We start from the raw sequence: 19,606 nt of genomic DNA on the forward strand, positions 1-19,606 counted from the left end.
TTATATTGTCACTTTTTTATAAGTGACCGTAGGGAAAAACCAAGACCACTTTTCTGTGGTACAACATAGTTGTTACTTTCTAATTTTAGGTGTATTTTAAGGTATCTCTACCTGGTAAGGAGTTTTTTTGTGGACTTAAAAAAACAAAAGAATTACAATGATTACCAAACAACCACAAAATTAAAATTACATCAGCAAATACAGGTGCTAGAGTAAAGAAATTTGCTGTGACGGGCGTATATTGTGACATTCTTGCACTCTTGTTTTGACATAGAAATTTGTTAAGTTTCACATACTATTCCATATTTAGCTCACCTGAGCCAAAGGCTCATGGTGAGCTTTTGTGACTGCTCATTGTCTGTTGTCCATCAACATTTTCTAAAAAAATCTTCTTGAAAACCACTGGACAGAATTACATCAATCTTCACAGAAATGAGCCTTGGGTGGTCCCCTTTCAAAAGTATTCAAAGAATTGAATTCCATGCAGAACTCTGGTTGCCATGGCAACCAAAAGGAAAAACTTTAAAAATCTTCTTGTCCAAAACCGCAAGGTATAGAGCCTTGATATTTGGCATGTGACATCATCTAATGGTCCTCTATGAAGGTTGTTCAAATTATGCCCTTGGGTTGAAAAGAGGCCCCGCCCCGGGGGTCACAAGTTTTACATAGACTAATATAGGAAAAAACTTTAAAAATTTCTTGTCTAAAACCACAAGACCTAGGCCTTTGACATTTAGTATGTAGCATAACTTTGAGGTCTTCTACCAAAATTGTTCAAATTATAACCCTGGGGTGAAAAGAGGCCCTGCCCTGGGGGGTCTCAAGTTTTACCTAGACTTACATAGGAAAAAGCTTCAAAAATCTTCTTGCCTGAAACTGCAAGGCCTATGCTTTTGATATTTGGTATGTTGCATTGCCTTGTAGTCCTCTACCAAAATTGTTCAAATTATGCCCCTGGGGTGAAAAGAGGCCCTGCCCTGGGGGTCCCAAATTTAACATAGACTTATATAGGGAAAAAAATCTTCTTGTCTGAAAGTTCAAGGCCTAGGCCTTTGATATTTGGTATGTAGCATTGCCTAGTGGATGTCTAACAAGAATGTTCAAATTATTCCCCCTGGGGTAAAAAGAGGCCCCGCCCTGGGGGTCACTTGTTATATGAGATATAGGAATAAATACCTCAAAAATTATCAGATCATATTTCCTAGACTGTTTAATCATAATTACCTGATGACCCCAAGTGATAAGGGGTTACCTGACTGTGACCTTGACCTACTGACCTACTTTCTTGTAATTAAAGATACAGCCTTGAAATTTGGATGACACAAACAGTTTTGCACTCTGATCATAAAACTGACTTTCATTGACCATGAATATGACCTCCTGACCTACTTTCTAATATTGTTTTTGCTCATATTTTTATCAATATTGATACGATCAAGTTGAAACTTACTCTTAAGTTGCATATTAAGATGCGGTCTAGATAACTATCCTTAAAACGGTAAATTCTAAAATATACTCACAAAAAGCAATATATTTCTATGCACAGGTTAGCCACAACAGCAAAGAAATATGTGATAAGCCCATACATTTAGACAAGCACCTAAAACTGCTGCAGTCGGATTGATCAATGACATTTTCCCAAATATGCAAAACATTTTGTCATCAAATGCAAGAAATAGAATGCATGTCATTTATTATTATATAATAAACTAATAACAAGAACATGAACTAAAGCAAAAACTACATTTTATCAGTACATATCTAATTGCAAATAATGATTTTGAATTACCTTATTCAGGTGTCAAAAAATGAAACAATTTCTCCCTAAAAATCCATTATGACCATCAAAGTTAAGATCTTTACATCTAAGGGCCATTTTTAAGGATTACAAGAGAGCAAGACTTCTAAGAATACATAAATATCAGTAGAATTAAAAATAACAGCCTTAATATGACAGTAAAATTTAAATGTTTTTAGTTAATTATTTCCATTGGCCAGCTCTAGCCATAGATGAAATTCATAAGCAAAAGTGCATTCTTCAAGATTCTTCTAAAACTACAAAATATCATATAATCTAAATTTGCATAATGGTAAAGGTTTAGACAGACAGTTTATTTACAACATATTGAACACTGAAAGAATCACAAATAAATATGAACTATGTATTTAGGAGCACGTACATTTGAACCAATGTTAAAGACCACCTCTGAACAGAGACCACCTGGCTCTAAAGACCACATGTTTTGTTTCCCATTTTAACATTTCCAGTGTATTTTAGTCTGGGAATAAAGACCACCTCCCAATAAAGACCACATTTTCGCTCTCCCAAGAGTGGTCTTTATAGACAGGTTTGACTGTATGTTTACATGCAGCAGCTCAATTTGATTAACACTAAAAATGCATACTAAGATGAACTATCCTCAAACAGTACAAAACAGTAAACTCAACAAGAAATTCACACATGAAAAATATTTCTACATGAAAATCCAGTTTTACCACACATGCATTAATTTCACTAACAGGAATCCATTCTGAACAATAATGCTTTTTTGTGCATAATGTAAAAGTGTTCTATCCACCATGCTTTAGTAATCCTGTGATGTCACTGAGAAATCATGACATTTTACCTTATGTACAGTTAGACACCGATTTTGACTAAATGAACAGGTGACATTAGTAAATAAAGGAGATAAGCTGAAATCTTTCTGTTACGTGGAAGAATGAACTAATCATTGCACAAGGCACGGAGATTTTTTCATTCTTCCAAAATACAGGTAGTTCAAGGCTTTTCTCACAAACATTTAGGGGCAGGACACCCCCTCCCATCCGTCACTCCTGCCAACTGTTAGCCAATATTTTTTTTTGCATTTTAACATGAACCAAGCATAGAGGACAAAAAAGAGCATGTTTTATTACAATTTAAGCATATTTTTAACTGCACATTTTGCCATCAGTGCTCATTACGTTACAAGACAGAGATGTGAAGCTCCACTTAAAACAAATGGTGGATACCCATGATATTAAATGGATTTTGATCATGGTGACTATACAATATTTTTTTCCAGCTTTGAAATTCAGTGAAAACTTTGAATATATTATGTTAATGAATTAATATGACAATTACTAGTACATTGATTACAGTTAATATGCATTCTTGTCTCACTTTTATGCTCACCTGTCACATAGTAACAAGGTGAGCTTTTGTGATCACCCTTCGTCCGTCGTCCGTCGTCAGTCCGTGCGTGCGTGCGTCAACAATTTCTTGTCTGCACGATAGTGGTTTCATTTATGATTTTATTTTAACCAAACTTGCACACAACTTGTATCACCATGAGATCTCGGTTCCTTTCTTGAACTGGCTAGATCCCATTATGGGTTCCAGAGTTATGGCCCCTGAAAGGGCCAAAATTAGCTATTTTGACCTTGTCTGCACAATAGCAGCTTCATTTATGATTTGAATTTAATCAAACGTACACATAACTTGTATCACCATAAGATCTTGGTTCCTTTCTTGAACCAGCCAGATCCCATTATGGGTTCCAGAGTTATGGCCCCTGAAAGGGCCAAAATTAGCTATTTTAACCTTGTCTGCACAATAGCAGCTTCATTTATGATTTTATTTTAACCAAACTTGCTCACAACTTGTATCACTATAAGATCTTGGTTCCTTTCTTGAACTGGTGAATTTCCATTATGGGTTCCAGAGTTATGGCCCCTGAAAGGGCCAGAATGAGCTATTTTGACCTTGTCTGCACAATAGCAGCTTCATTTATGATTTGAATTTAATCAAACTTGCACAAAACTTGTGTCACCATAAGATCTCGGTTCCTTTTTTAAACCGGCCTGATCCCTCAATTGGTTCCAGAGTTATGGCCCCTGAAAGGGCCAAAATTAGCTATTTTGAATTTGTCTGCACAATAGCAGCTTCATTTATGATTTGACTTTAACCAAACTTGCACACAACTTGTATTACCACAAGATCTTGGTTCCTTTCTTGAACTGGCCAGATTCCATCATGGGTTTCAGAGTTATGGCCCCTTAAAGGTCCAAAATTGGCTATTTTGGCTTTTGCAGCCATATAGATACTTCATTTATGGTTTTGTTTGATACAAACTTCCAAAATATCTTCAACAACAATAAATCTTGGATTCCATGACAAATCAGATCCAATCGTAGGTTCCAGAGTTATTTTATATCTGATTACCTCCCCTGATTGTAATCAAAATGGATTTATATCAGTAAGTACTTATAGGACTTATTTGAAATTTCATTATTGTCATTAGTTGGACTGAGCCAATCAGGGTAGATAACTATGGACTGATTTTATGTCAAATTACCTCCCTTTATTTCAAATTAAGATGGGTATATCTCCATAACTTATGAAGATACTGATCTGAAATTTCATTTATGTCAACAGATTTATTTGGCAGATCCTTCTTTTGTTCACTTACAATAATTTTTTTTTTAATTACTTCCCTTTTACATTACTATAAATAGCTTATTTTTAGTAACTTTTTTATTATTGGCCGTAGGGAAAAACCGAGACCACTTTTCTGTGGCACAACATGGATGGTACCTCCAATTTTTAGGTGTATTTTGACATATCTGTACCTTGTAAGAATTTTTTTTCTTTTTGGTTAAATTTCTTCTCTTTGTTGTTCCTGTCCTTTGTGGACTTAGATATTTTTTCTGAGGACCTTCTTGTCCTCAAGTGCAATGATAACAGGTGAGCAATATAGGGCCATCATGGCCCTCTTGTTTTTATTTTCATTTATTTTATAAACATGTAGAACTTTTTGCTCTTTAGCATATATTAAGTAGACTCCTTTCAGTATATATTCAATAGTCCATTGGAAGTTCTTATAGTAACAGAATAATTTATGTTATAATTTTTGTTCTTACTCTGTATGTTTGTATTTTCATCATTCTTGAAAGGACTGTTAACAGAATTTTTTATGCCCCCAAAGGGAGGCATATAGTTTTTGAACCGTCTGTCGGTCTGTCAGTCTGTCGGTCTGTCCGCAATTTTCGTGTCCGGTCCATATCTTTGTCATCGATGGATGGATTTTCAAATAACTTGGCATGAATGTGTACCACAGTAAGACGACGTGCAGTGCGCAAGACCCAGGTCTGTAGCTCAAAGGTCAAGGTCACACTTAGACATTAAAGGATAGTGCATTGATGGGCGTGTCCGGTCCATATCTTTGTCATCGATGGATGGATTTTCAAATAACTTGGCATGAATGTGTACCACAGTAAGACGACGTGCAGTGCGCAAGACCCAGGTCCGTAGCTCAAAGGTCAGGGTCACACTTAGACGTTAAAGGATAGTGCATTGATGGGCGTGTCCGGTCCATATCTTTGTCATCGATGGATGGATTTTCAAATAACTTGGCATAAATGTGTACCACAGTAAGACAACGTGCAGTGCGCAAGACCCAGGTCCGTAGCTCAAAGGTCAAGGTCACACTTAGACGTTAAAGGATAGTGCATTTATGGGCGTGTCCGGTCCATATCTTTGTCATCGATGGATGGATTTCAAATAACTTGGCATGAATGTGTACCACAATAAGACGACGTGTCACACGCAAGACCCAGGTCCGTAGCTCAAAGGTCAAGGTCACACTTAGACGTTAAAGATCATTTTTCATGATAGTGCATTGATGGGCATGTCCGGTCCATATCTTTGTCATTCATGCATGGATTTTAAAATAACTATGCATGAATGTGTGACACAGTAAGACGATGTGTCGCGCGCAAGACCCAGCTCTGTAGGTCAAAGGTCCTAAACTCTAACATCGGCCATAACTATTCATTCAAAGTGCCATCGGGGGCATGTGTCATCCTACGGAGACAGCTCTTGTTTTAAGGTTGTTTAATAACAGTTATGTAAATCAAAGCTTACAAATAACTTTGTTACAAGTTATTGCTAATTAAGGCTGCTGACTTAGAACCATTTGCCCCTCAGCTCTCTGGGTTCAAACCCTGCTTGTGGTATCATACAAGGAAGCCATGTAGCTGGTTTATGTGGAAGTACAGTGGTTCTACCCAGGTGCATGCTTGTGCCTGAAATACTACTTGGAGCACACTTTGATTTTCCTCCTTCATTAAAGCTTGAATGTTGTCATTTGACCTGAATTGTGTTAGTATGATTTAACCCTTAGCCTGCTGCAGGCGAATTTAACAGCCTTTGCAAACAGCTTGGAACCAGATCAGACGCCGATTAAATCGGCGTCTGATCAGGTTCCAAGCTGTTTGCTACTCTGACAATATTTCTTCCAATTTTGGAGCAAATTGAATGAACTTTACAGTTTTAGCAGACGACATTTCCAGCAGACGACAATTTATCTAGCATGCTAAAGGTTAAAACAAAATCAAGAATGGGATCATTCATTGTTTCAAGTTGTGATGTCAGCAGCAGTAAATGTATCTTATTCCAGTTCACAGACTTTTATAGTATTGCTGTCTTCGTGAGTAAAAACTAGTTTGTTCTGGTAGGGATCAATGCAGATTGATCCTGGATTTGGTTCTGTTTTGATTAGGCTGAGCTGTGTTTTTGAATCCTCACTTATCTGGACAATATTTGATGATTTCCACCCACAGACCAGTATGTTTCCTCTTTTATCTGTACATACTCCCTGAGGCCAAGTTAAATCAGGATCAGTAAATGTTGATAGATAATTTCCCAGCATGTTTAGAGTTATCACACCTTTGTCCATATCAGCCACATACACACAGTCTCTGTTTGTACTCACACTAATATGTCTACAGCGAGTGAAAATTGGTTTGCCAAACTTGTCATTTGTTATTTTATGTAACATGGTGCCCGTTATGTCATAAATATAAACTGTACTGTTTCGATCAGATATGAAAAATTTTCCATCATTGAAGGCCAAACCTTCACAGTGATGATCCATCTTCAGCTTCCGTGTTGTTGCCATCTTGTCTCCAAGTGATACAAACTGTATGATGTTACCGTTAAGACTTACTGCAGCTTCTTGTTTACTGGTTATACATACAGCAATAGGTTTCGACTCTAGATCTATATGATCTATGATGGTATATGTAGACATATCCAGATGTTTCAACTTTAGATTATTGAAATCAGCAAGCAGCAGGGAGCCATCCTCAGTAAAACAGGACCCATATATTGAACATTTATTTTTGTCTTCTTTAAGCTTAGTATCAATATATCTCTGTTGTTTTACTTTGTATGCTGTGGTTCTTGGCTTGTAAGTTGCTTCTGCTATGGACACCTGACCTAATGTCTTTAACTGTTTTAGGTAGTTTTTTATTTTCATATCTGCAGAAAAAATTATTTTTGCTTCTTCTTGTTTTTGAATGCAGCTTGCAAAAGTTTTAGTTGAAACAATTTTTTTCTGGGAAGTTTTGACACATACATATTCTTGGGCTTTATTTCCAACAGAATTTTGCAGCTTGTCAACAGATTGTTCCAGGTCATCTATATGCTCCTCTGCTTCCTTGATCTCACTTTGTAAATTACTTTCCATACCAGTATACTGCATTTCAAGTTCTTTGATCAATTCATTTTCAAGTCTCTTGAGTTCTACCTCCAGTTCTTTTCTGTAGTTTATGATAGAATCAGTTGCTCTCTGCTTTTGTTTCTTTACCTCACTGAGGATTTGTTGTTTTGCTTTCTTTATATCTTCTACATTCTTCTTTGATGCAAGGAGTTGTTTCTTCGTTTTATCAGAAGCTGATTGTTTGTACAGATTGTCAACTTCATCAGGAATGGAGTGTATATCCAGACATGTTCTGAAAAAAGGGGAGGTGATTCACTGATCTGCATTTATATTCTTATATGAAATATTTCCATTATTTTTATAGGTGTTACATATTTTCCTATATTTTTCATAATTTTTATCGAGCCCGCTTACGGTGAGATTGATATAGTTGTCACTTTTGGTGTATGTGCGTGTGTGTCCGCCTTTGCATCCATCTGATTTTGTCCAGACCATAACTTTGACATGCATGGACCAATCTTGTTTATATTTGGCATGAATGTTAACCTCAATGAGAAGGCATGTCATGTGTAAACCCCATGTTCCTATCTCAAAGGTCAAGGTCACAGTTGGAGGTCAAATGTGAAATTTAAGTTTGTCAAGACCATAACTTTGACATGCATTGACCAAATTATATTTGGCATGAATATTTACCTCAATGAGAAGGAGTGTCATGTGCAAACCCCATGTTCCTATCTCAGAGGTCAAGGTCACAGTTGGAGATCAAAGGTCAAATTGAAGCTTGTCCGGAGCATTTTTTCTTCATGCATGGTGGGATTTCGATGTAACTTGGCATGAATGTTCACCTTTATGAGAAGGAATGTCTTGCACAGGAACCAGGTCCTTAGGTCAAAGGTCAAGGTCACACTTAGCAGCCAAAGGTCAGATACAAGAATGACATTGTCTGGAGCATCTTCTTCATGCATAAGGGGATTTTGATGTAACTTTGCACATATGTTCAACACCTTGAGGCAATCTTGTTTTTTAGAATTACTTCCATTTGTTATTACTATAAATAGCTTATATTGTAAATTTCTTATTATTGGCAGAGGGGAATAATTGAGACCACTTTTCTGTGGAACAACATGCATGTTACATCCAATTTTTTGGTGTATTTTGACATATCTCTACCTGGTAAGGAGTTTTGTTGGACTTATATTTTAAAATTATATATATTTTTTTATGAATGATCAAAAATATTACAAATGCAAATACAGGTGCTAGTATAAATCAGTTCTGACGCCACCAAATAGGATAATAAATGTTTCTTTTTTAGAACCGCTGGCAGGCTCAACATTCTGCCCATGGGCATGCAGAATGTTTTTCTTGTCATATAATTATGTTTTTGTGCATTACTGGTTGACCAGAAACAACGTTTTGGGGTTCAGTAATCGGATATTATTTAAAGGTGTATAAGTTATCATTAATTTAACATAGCAATGTTAAATGTTGACAAGCTTTAAGGTTTTATGTAAAAATGACACAGGATGAGAATTGCAAAAAAGTAAACTACATCTTGAAAATGTAACAGATCACAATAATTAATATTTCACAATTTAACTGTGATTTTTAATAATTTCCTGCAAAGTCAAGGCCATTTCTGTATAAATTAACATAGTTCTATGTGTGTGTGTGTTCAGGTTTAACGTTCTTTTCAACAATGTTTCAGTCATATAAACGACGGTGTCTACTTGTAACAGTGAGCACAAGGCCCAGGTTTATAGTACTGCCTCACTGGAATATCACGCTGTATACACGTGGCATGATACCCCACCCAGTCACATTATACTGACACCGGGGCTGACCAGTCTTAGCACTGTCCTCTTAATGCTGTAACGTAGTTCTAGCATGGTGGGCAGAATGATGTGTTTGGGAATATGACAGAACAGACAGATCAACTAAAGACTGGCATGACTCTTAGCTTACAAGACCAAACATTATAGAAAAATCGTCCACACAGTAATGAAAAATATTGACAAACATAAACAGTGTCTTGATTGCTTCAAAAAATGCCATGTCAAGGAAAGATTCAGGATTGTGTCAAGGTCAAAATTATTAGTCTCTTATTTCCTTAATATATATATGAGCCGTGCCATGAGAAAACCAACATAGTGGGTTTGCAACCAGCATGGATCCAGACCAGCCTGCGCATCCGCGCAGTCTGGTCAGGATCCGTGCTGTTCGCTAACAGTTTCTCTAATTACAATAGGCTTTGAAAGCGAACAGCATGGATCCTTACCAGACTGCGCGGATGCACAGGCTGGTCTGGATCCATGCTGGTCGCAAACCCACTATGTTGGTTTTCCCATGGCACGACTCATATGTATTTTTTTTATGCGTCTGTGAAATGGAATGAATTATGTGATTACAGGCTGGCAGGCGGTGTCAAAAAAAGTTGCTGCTGTCTAACTTGAGAAGTTTTTATCCATTGTTTAACAAACTTGGTCACATTGTTTATAGGCATAATATGTTGGCCAAGTTTGATAACCTTCTGGAGTGTCCTGACCCTGTCTGGCTCTGAACATATAGCCCTTGAATTATCAAGATGTGTAAAAATTGACAATGTCAGTTCTGTAGCTTGAGTAGTCTGCTCAACCACAGGAACCTGAAATTCTGTACATAAGCCAACACAAGTCTATATAAAAAGCCCCACTTTCCCACTCTTTATAAGGGGGTGGGGGTCTTTTTATAAAGACAAGTTTGTGTTGGCTTATGGATATAATTCCAGGTTCCTGTGGCTCAATAAGTACAGTAATTAAATCTCAAAAGTGATTTTCTTTGATGGGTGTGATTATACTTTGAATGTTTAGCACTCTAAAATAATGTTAGGATTGCTGTAATTATAGTGAAATCTAAAAGTATTTACCTGTGATTTAAAGCAACACAAGTGGCGCAGACAACCTCATCATGGTTCTTACAGAACATATCCATTAGTTTTGCTTTATGAATCAAGCATCTCTCAGTAGGGAAACATGGTAATGTTGACTGTAAAGCATGTGTACTGAAAGCAGCTTTATCCAGCAATTTGTGTGCTCTCAATGCCGGAAAAGCTTTATGCATGTCTATACATGGAATACAGTAATAGTCCTGACATTCTACACAGTATTTTTCAGCTTCTTGCGTTATATTTTTTCCAGCACACACGGAACATTTGGTTTTTATTATTTCATCTGATGCATTATCCTCACCCTTAGCCGCCATTTTATCCAATTGCCAATTTTACTCCCTTGTTTACAAATTAAGTAAGATTTAAGATTTACATGTATATCTGCGTAAATGTATCTCAGGTATTGCAATCAATAATTTTCTACCTTCAGTTTCAGTTCCTTTTCTATGAAAAACTTTAAAGGTAAAGTTTACATATTTATTTCAGAAAGTACAAAGGCCACCGGCCCATACACAAAAGTAAACTGTATTATAGCTTAAAGCTGATTTCAAAGTTTACGTCAATATGAAAGCCGTTATCTTTCAATGACATACTTTATGCTTATAAATTGAACTGAGCATTACCATTTATTATTCGAAGGGATGTTCTCTGAAAATTTACTGACAGAATAGCAATGAATCTGCACTGGTTGCAAAGGTGCCAGCAAGCTAAAGGTTTAAAAATTCACACTAATATTCCAAAATAACTTGCTAAGGCATCCAGGATACAAAAATTAAATTTTAAGAAAAAATTTGTTGCAGATTTAATCTTGAATTTAGCACTCAGTGAAAACAAGTGTTAACTGTAAAAGATCAGTTGTTAAAATTGGGAACAAATCTAGCTGTTACTTGGCCAAAATCTGATTAACCACCTTTAAAAGAGTAATGTCACTTACATAACATATCTTAAACTCAGAAAGAAGTATTAGTAAAATGAACTTGGTTGAATGGTTTAGATACACATTTTTATTGAAAATCAGCTGTGCAATTGATAAAAAGATTAATGTCATAGTGTAATCAAATGAATTGTAAAATCGCTGTTGACTAAATGAAGAAGTAAAAATTGAATTATCTTTTTGAATAGGGTAGCCAGTATAAAATTTACTTTTAGGCAAGCATGAATATAAGATAACAGCACAGTAAGATTGTTGCAGATATAAAGGTAAAGGTAAATTTGTGAAACAATGAAGTTCAGTAGAGCTTTTGAGCGATCCTATTTTAAGACAGTTAAAACCAGTTATACCTTACACACACCAATTTGCTGGTACCCATTTACAGCTGTGGAAGCCCAAGGACAGACTGCAATGGGAGTAGCCAGGAATCAAACCTGGGGGGGCCTTCACCTTCTAAGGAAAGCGTCTAAGCCCTCTCTCAACTAATGGGTCAACAATAAAGGGTGATAATTAGCTGCTTATCGGTATATGAAAAAGATCACAATAATTGACCCAGATTTAATGAAGCTTGGTCAGAAAGTTTGTCATTTTGAGTCAAAATCTACGTTTTAGGTAATATAGTAGAAAAACCTTGTTAAAAATCTCGAACGTGATCTGTATGAAACCTGGTCAGGCTGTTTGCCTCTATGATACCCAAGTCAAGCTTGAAACTTGATTATCTTAGGTCAAAGACTAGGCCACTGGGTAAAATCTTAGAAAACCTGTTTAACACTCTAGAATCACATTTTCTTCCTGGTCCTCATGAAATATAGCCAGAATGTTTGTTTTTATAAAATCTTTGTCAGGTTTGGAATAAGTGTGTTATTTAGGGTCCAAAACTAGGTCACTGGTAGCCTGGGATTCAGGCATTGATATTTTTTGCTTTGTCATAACATACGCGCTATTTGTATGAGCAAGTTGCTGTTACTGGCCCATTTAGTTTCTGATAGCGTTGATTTGCAGAACAGAAACACATGAAAAATTGACAGACTGGAACCCAGGCTAGGTCACTGGGTCAGATCAGAGAAACACTGGATTAACACTGCAGAAGCTAAAATTAATCTTAGTTCTATAATCATGAAACTTTGCCTTTATGCAATTTGTCTGTTAACTTTGAACCTGAATACTCTGAGGCCAAATACTTGGTCATTAGATAAAATCATAGAAATTATATGGTCTTAATAAAACTTTGTGGGAATTTTTGTCTTTATAAAATGTAGGTCAAGTTAAAGCAAGGTCATTTGGAGGAAAACAAGGCCATAACGTAAATCGTAGAAAACTTGATTGACAACTGTAAAGGCCACATGTTCCACCTAATATGTATAAAACATGGTCAGAATGTTTGTCTCATTGCAATTTAGGTAAAATTGAAGGCTGGGTTACTGAGAGAATAACTAAGTCAGGTGAGTGATATAAACCCTTCATGGCCATCTTGTTTAGATAAACTGTCAAATGTTGTTTGTTTTTTTCAATTTTCTGAAATGAAAGTTACGTGCAAAACTTCATTACTTGAATCCATTTTGACCATCTGGGAATCTTGAAATACAAGAAGCTCAAAATTTTTAATGCACCGGATGTAAAGATCAAATGTGTTAACAAGAACATGACCTTCAGTCTGGCAGTGCTATCTGTATGGATGGAATAGTTTGTTTTACTCGTATGTTGCCCAGAGAGTTTGATTTTTTCCAGCAAACTGGTCTAATTGGAAATAAAAATCTAGTTGAAACTGCCTTTGTGGCTATACCTATATTAAGCAGCCCTTAGGTGGCAAGTCAGCTAACTTCTTGCATTGACACTTTGATCTTGTTTCCACCTGCCTTAAGTAGTTGCATTGTGTTACTCCCTTGTCCCAATCCGGTGAACCTTTAGCCTGCTGGCGACAAGTGATTCTGCCTTTGTGACCAGTGCAGATCAAGTTCAGCCTGCACATCCATGCAGGCTGATCATGGTCTGCACTGTTTGCTGTTCAGTCAGTAAATTTTCAGTGAACACCCCTTCGAATAATAAGTGGTATTGCCCAAATTGAATGATGGACCAGTTAACTTTAGAAATTTAGCAGGCTAAGGGTTAATATCATTTGACTGTAACCACTTGTATATGTAGGAAGGCATTTTGTTTTTATATTTGGCATTAACAGCGGTCAACATACAATTAAGCAGATGACACTGACCAGTTTGGGTGGAATTTTCATCATAATCAGGCTGTTTGAATTTAATTTTTCCTACATTCCTAGCTGGAAAACAAGCCACCAATAAAGATGAACTGAGTGCTATACATTGGGCAACATTTACTGGAGTGTTGGGTCAAGAGGTGAATGGAATCTGGGAGAAGTATACAGACACCAATGATGTGAATGCAGTAGACTCTTACTTTGATGGAGAGACTGTTGTCACTGGAGATGACTTTGGTCTTGTCAAACTCTTCAAATTTCCTTGCTTGAAAAAGGGTAAGCTTTTTTGTCAGTGCCTTAACTTGTAGTGATTTCCTTTTCATGGTCATGTATTTGTTAACTTTTAATTCAACTTTTTTTCGCTCCATACTACAGGTAATTTTTCTTAATATTGAGAGAATTTATATAAACATTATTCAAGGTCATTACTTCAAGGTCATATTCACAAAGCACATTTGACTGATTTTCTACTTGTCTTGGCAATGAAGATGTATGTCTATCTATATCGAACTGGGCTATAAGAATAAAGCCCACATGTATGTGTGGAAAAATGCATACAACAAACAATTACTATGAAATCATTAACTTTTGAGGGCGACTTATTTTTGCATAAATCCAGGAAATGTAATCCAAACAAACAAATGAAATTCCCATTCTTAAATTTTATAAAATTGGAAATCTGCCAGTATATGCCCACATGAAATAGATGTTTTGGCCCAACCACAAATTAAACTATACAAGAGCAAATTTAAATTTCACAGCATGCCTACTAGTACTAGATTTTCAATAGGAAATTTGGAGGCATAATTCATATTCTGTTCAGTTTCCATTTTGCTATTCTATCAATGTAACTATCTATTAGTAAATGGATATCTTCAGGTGCGAAGTTTCGGAAATATGTTGGTCACTCAGCCCATGTGACCAATGTCAGATTTTCCCATGATAAACAACGTGTGATATCAACTGGAGGTGGAGACCATGCTGTTTTCCAATGGAAATTCCTACCGGAGGGTCACTCAGAGAATGATATGTCCGATCCACAACATGGCAAGTGTACTTTGTCATCTAATATGTGACTTAGTTTATTTCATGAATGAAATTTAATATTTCATATACCATAATTTGCCAAAAGTATTGCCTTGAGTGATAAATTAGATGATTTTAATTAAGAAATAATAAGTTTCCAAACGTGGTTTATCGCAAAATAACCCGAGTATTGAGTTCTTATGCGCAAGAATATATCACAAAGGCCGTAGGGAACTTATTATTTCGATTCTAACACGACATACTAGTAAAAATGGTGTTAGAAAAAATGGTAACTACTTTTTACGACCGTGCTACACACCTTGATCAGATGACATCATTGCACGCGAGTGGTTTATTGCAGGATAACCCGAGATAGATTTTGCTCTACATGTATGTAGGTTATTTGCTGGTCATGTTAGAATTATCAATAAAAATGTCAGCAAAATACTGCCCTTATTGCAGTAACTAATGGAACCTGTTTTACTCAAGGATAATCTTATTGAAGGATAAATATGGTAGTTTATGCATATTTTCTTCCACAAGAGATGCATCATGTCAGTTTATTGTTATAAAACTTGGAGTTTGAAAACCAGTTTCAAAATGCAGACATGTCATTGGTCAATTTCAAAAATGAGTTTTAAACCAACAAATAAGATGCTTAGGGTTTTAGACTTGTGTCTAGATTCAAATGTATAACCTGGAGCGGTATTATTTTTTTCCAGGCTTTGTAGACTCCAACAGTGAAGAGAGTGACTCTGACCTGAGTGATGTCGGAGCTCTAGACAGTGATCTAGAACAAGAAAAACAGGTGTCATACCAGCGAGCCGTGTACCGTGAAGATGCCGTCAAGATGAAGAAACTGATGAAAGAAGAACTTGGTGCTGGAAAGAAGAGGAAATGTGCTCCGGCGGACAGTCTTAAGTTGGAGTTTGTACATGGGTAGGCTTTTGTAGATTTTCACTTCTTTTTTAAAAAAAAAAAAAAAACGCAAATGCACTATGTCATTTAAATTTTTCACAGTAATTGACAAATTTGGCATTTTATGCTAATTTATTTTATTTTTTATATAGAAAGCTTCAAGTTATTTTTAAGTCAAGCACTGAAGTACTGGTCTCAGCTGTCTAGACATTGCAGATATTATGCAAAATATCTTATAAATGGATCAGTTAAATGTCAAAATTTGATAACTTAAGACAGTGATTGAATATCTATACAATAACCTTGGATAAATTTGAATATTAGACAGATAAAATAAAAATGCCTAAAAGTGGTAATGTTGGGCATATTTTCAACTGTCTTTGTTTATTTCAGTTAATTTGAATATTGGGCTGATAAAATAAAAATACCTAAAAGTGGTAATGTTGGGCATATTTTCAACTGTCTTTTGACAAAAGATAAAAGTTTTAAAAAGTAATATTTTGCAAACTCGGAATGAAGAGAAAGATTTGTTTATTTCAGTTACCGAGGCTATGACTGTCGGAACAACCTGTTTTACATGCAGTCCGGTGAGATTGTGTACCATGTTGCTGCAGTAGGCATATTATACAGTAGGGAGAAAAATACTCAACGATTTTATCTCGAACATACAGATGATATACTATGTCTCTCTATACATCCTCTCAAAGATCTGATAGCAACTGGACAGGTTAGTAGACTGAATTCTTCATATTGCAGTCATGAATTTAAAGTGTTGTCCTATGCACATGTTTTATGTTTTGATTGAGATTATTTGTCATGCTCTCCTCATTGCAAAGCTTGTGTTTGTACATTTGTACTTGTGTAATTTGTTTGCTTAGAGTTCTTATAGCTACTGGACAGGTTGGTAGGCTTAATTATTGAGATTGCTATTGTTTTAAGTGCCATTTCCTAAGCATGTCTTGTGTTTTATGTTTTGATTGAGATTTTCCAAGTGGGGACTTCTGTCCAGCCTTCCCCACTGCGAAGTCTTGGTTGTAGTTTGAACATACAGGGTGCATTATATGTTCTCTCAGAAATCTTAAAGCTAATTGCCAAGTAGATAGACAGGTTGAGTATGAATTGAGTCAAAGCCAAGACTTCATTTGAGAAACTGTAGGGTAGACATATAGCAGAGGTCATGGTCCAGGGGTAACACTGTTTAGCTACAAAACCTGGGATTGTGTGTTCGATTCCCTGGCCCCGATTTCACGAAAAAACTTAAGTAATTACTTAGCTAAGTCTGTTATTTCAAATGCCTGTGTTTGCTCTTTATGTGTCTTTAATGTTGACTTTTTCAGCTATAACAGAACCGTATGTGTCTATTTCATTAATTAAAAGACAACAATTATGAATTCTAAAGAAAACAGAGTATAAAAATAAAAAATATACTAAGAAAATAATTAAGTTCGTTATATCGTGCTTAAGTAGAAATGTGATATTTGCTTGACTAAAATAAGTACTGCAGACAAAAACTACTAACCATAGTATAATTTAGCTACAAATAAATTGTTATAGAAAAAATCAACATGAAATAACAAGAAATTAAGCAATAGCATAATTTTGAAATAACATACTTAACTAAGTAATTACTTAAGTTTTTTCGTGAAATCGGGGCCTGGTCCCCTAACTAAACTAACATTGCCATAATAGACTAAGGAACTTTGGAAGCTTCTGGAATAAGAACATCTTCTGTATTTTACATGGTTCACAAACTAAAATTAAACATGGTCTTTTTATAAGGCAGAATGTCGTTGATGTCTAAAAATGTGCAGAAGTTTTTGCATGGTAGAAGTGCCATCATAAAATGTTATAATGTTAATTTAATAAAAGCTTTTTATGGCTAATGTATTACACATTTTATGTTCATGTAACTGTCATGTAAGTTCTGTTATTCAGGTTGGGAGAGATCCATCAGTACATGTGTGGGATGCCGAGACATTGAAATCTGTGTCAGTACTCAAAGGTCATCATGAGAGGGGAGTGTGTGCGGTTGACTTCTCAGGTTAGATATAACAGTCGAGTAGATCCAAGTTTGGAAATTTTCTAAAAAGAATGTTTATTTTATTCTTTACAAATTTAGTTGGGATAGTAGATCTGTCTGTGATATGCAATGATAACTTAATGGCTGTTACACTTTAAAATTGATAAAAGTTCCCTTATGACCTTATCTTTTTTTTGGTGTGACTCTAAACTAAACACAAAATTTAAGAATAAAAAAAAGAACCAAATAAAAAAAGAAATTTAATGTTATTAAGATATTTATGGAGAACATATTTAAACTTTAAAGTGGTCAGTCACGTCTTAAAATGTTCTGTTAGAGATTTATTTAAGGAACAAAAAGACAAATTACATAGAGTTAAATCCCTATTGGAATGGTATATTTTATTACTTTTTATGAAATTTTGTAGTTATCTCCCTTTAATACAAAATTCTTCAAAATGTGGATTATTTCTTTTGATTTCAATATAATTTCTAGTTTTACATTTGCATTTGATAAGTATTGGGATATTTCAACTACCTAAAACAAAAGGCAAGTTTTAAAACAGCGTGTAGCTTCGGAATTAATTTATTTTCAGTCTATCTAGACGAAGGGAGGTAATAATAGTTTTATAAGCTTGCAGTTCAAATGAATTTTGACAATACATATACTTGCCAATGCGAATCTTTGACATCTCTAATACAAAAGCGCTTATATTCATATCATTCCTTACGCAGAATGTGTTTATTAAATTTATGCATATGCTAAAATAACGCTATCTTGGTTCGGCAACCGGGATAGGAAAATTGAAGTTTAAAAATACTTCCAGTGAAAATCTGATGTGTATTAAGAACTCGGTGAATAAGTGTAAATTATCAGTTTCGAACAATTCTGTTAGTTGACCAAAATCTGATTAACTGCTTTTAAACTGAATACTACAGATATAACCAAATTGAAGCTCATTTCAAATAGCATTTTATCAACAGGTCTTTAAGCACACTGAAAAATGTTAACTTTAATCTGTTTTATGTATACTTTCAGGTGATGGAAAGAAACTTGTATCTGTTGGCCTTGATGATAACCATTCCATTGTGGTATGGGATTGGAGAAAGGGAGAGAAACTAGCCACTACAAGGTTTAAACCATTTATAGTTACTCCCCTTTTTGCTAGCACTTGCACACCTGCCATTTATGGCTAAAATTACAAAACTCAAATAATTGAGAAAAAAAGAAACATACATCTCTGTTGTAGACAAGATGAATTTTCTGTATGAAATCTGAATTACAAATTGTAACCTTTCAGGTTTTTATTCCATATCTAACATTTCCTTCATCCTGTATGGTACTGATTTGTACATGTTCTTTTAACCTTTACCCTGCTAAATTTCTAAAATGGACTGGTCTGTCATTCAACTTGGGCAGTACCATTTATTAATGGAAGGGATGTTTACTGAAAATTTATGTACTGAATAGCGAACAGTGCAGACCACGATCAGCCTGCATGCTCGATCAGCTTGCACAGGCTTACCTTGGTCTGCACTGGTCACAATGGCAGATTCACTTGCCACCAGCAGGCTAAAGGCAAATAAACCATATGTACTGCATTTCAAATACTTTAGCATAGCATTGTTTCACTTTTCCTCAAATTTGCAAAGGAGATGTTAGAAATTTATCCCCAGTCGTCACATTTAAATGTGTAAACTGAAGAGTTTTTAGCTCATCTGATTTTTTGAAAAAAAATGATGAGTTATTGTCATCACTTGAGCGGTTGTCGGCGTCGGCGTCGGCGTCTGCGTCGGCGTTGCCTGGTTAAGTTTTATGTTTAGGTCAGCTTTTCTCCTAAACTATCAAAGCTATTGCTTTGAAACTTGGAATACTTGTTCACCATCATAAGCTGACCCTGTATAGCAAGAAACATAACTCCATCTTGCTTTTTGCAAGATTTATGGCCCCTTTTGTACTTAGAAAATATCAGATTTCTTGGTTAAGTTTTATGTTTAGGTCAATTTTTCTCCTAAACTATCAAAGCTATTGCTTTGAAACTTGGAATACTTGTTCACCATCATAAGCAGACCCTGTACATCAAGAAACATAA

The 19,606-nt window shown here is 35.5% G+C and overlaps 2 protein-coding genes across 3 annotated transcripts in view; one reads left to right on the top strand and one right to left on the bottom strand.

Annotated features, from left to right (window-relative positions):
• The window catches only part of LOC123540353 (echinoderm microtubule-associated protein-like 6), an 84,049-nt gene that overhangs the window by 15,577 nt on the left and 48,866 nt on the right, over window positions 1-19,606 (top strand). The window contains exons 10-15 of the mRNA XM_053546048.1: window positions 13,614-13,826; window positions 14,430-14,597; window positions 15,299-15,515; window positions 16,035-16,221; window positions 17,430-17,535; window positions 18,553-18,646. Coding sequence (XP_053402023.1) covers window positions 13,614-13,826; window positions 14,430-14,597; window positions 15,299-15,515; window positions 16,035-16,221; window positions 17,430-17,535; window positions 18,553-18,646 — 985 coding nt within the window. The remainder of the gene's footprint in view (window positions 1-13,613; window positions 13,827-14,429; window positions 14,598-15,298; window positions 15,516-16,034; window positions 16,222-17,429; window positions 17,536-18,552; window positions 18,647-19,606) is intronic.
• LOC123540358 (uncharacterized) overlaps window positions 5,639-19,606 on the bottom strand; it is a 40,607-nt gene continuing 26,639 nt past the window's right edge. Inside the window, exons 1-2 of one of the 2 annotated variants that reach the window (XM_053546055.1) lie at window positions 10,390-10,908; window positions 5,639-7,776 (exon numbers count right to left, since the gene is read on the bottom strand). In XM_053546055.1, the coding sequence (XP_053402030.1) occupies window positions 6,432-7,776; window positions 10,390-10,724 (1,680 nt within the window). In that variant the 5' untranslated portion in view covers window positions 10,725-10,908 and the 3' untranslated portion in view covers window positions 5,639-6,431. Of the gene's footprint in view, window positions 7,777-10,389; window positions 10,909-19,606 lie in introns of those variants that run through there. The other variant, XM_053546052.1, reaches the window with a different exon arrangement.

The sequence above is a fragment of the Mercenaria mercenaria genome, chromosome 1 (genome assembly GCF_021730395.1).
Source record: "Mercenaria mercenaria strain notata chromosome 1, MADL_Memer_1, whole genome shotgun sequence".
Lineage (NCBI taxonomy): Eukaryota > Metazoa > Mollusca > Bivalvia > Venerida > Veneridae > Mercenaria > Mercenaria mercenaria.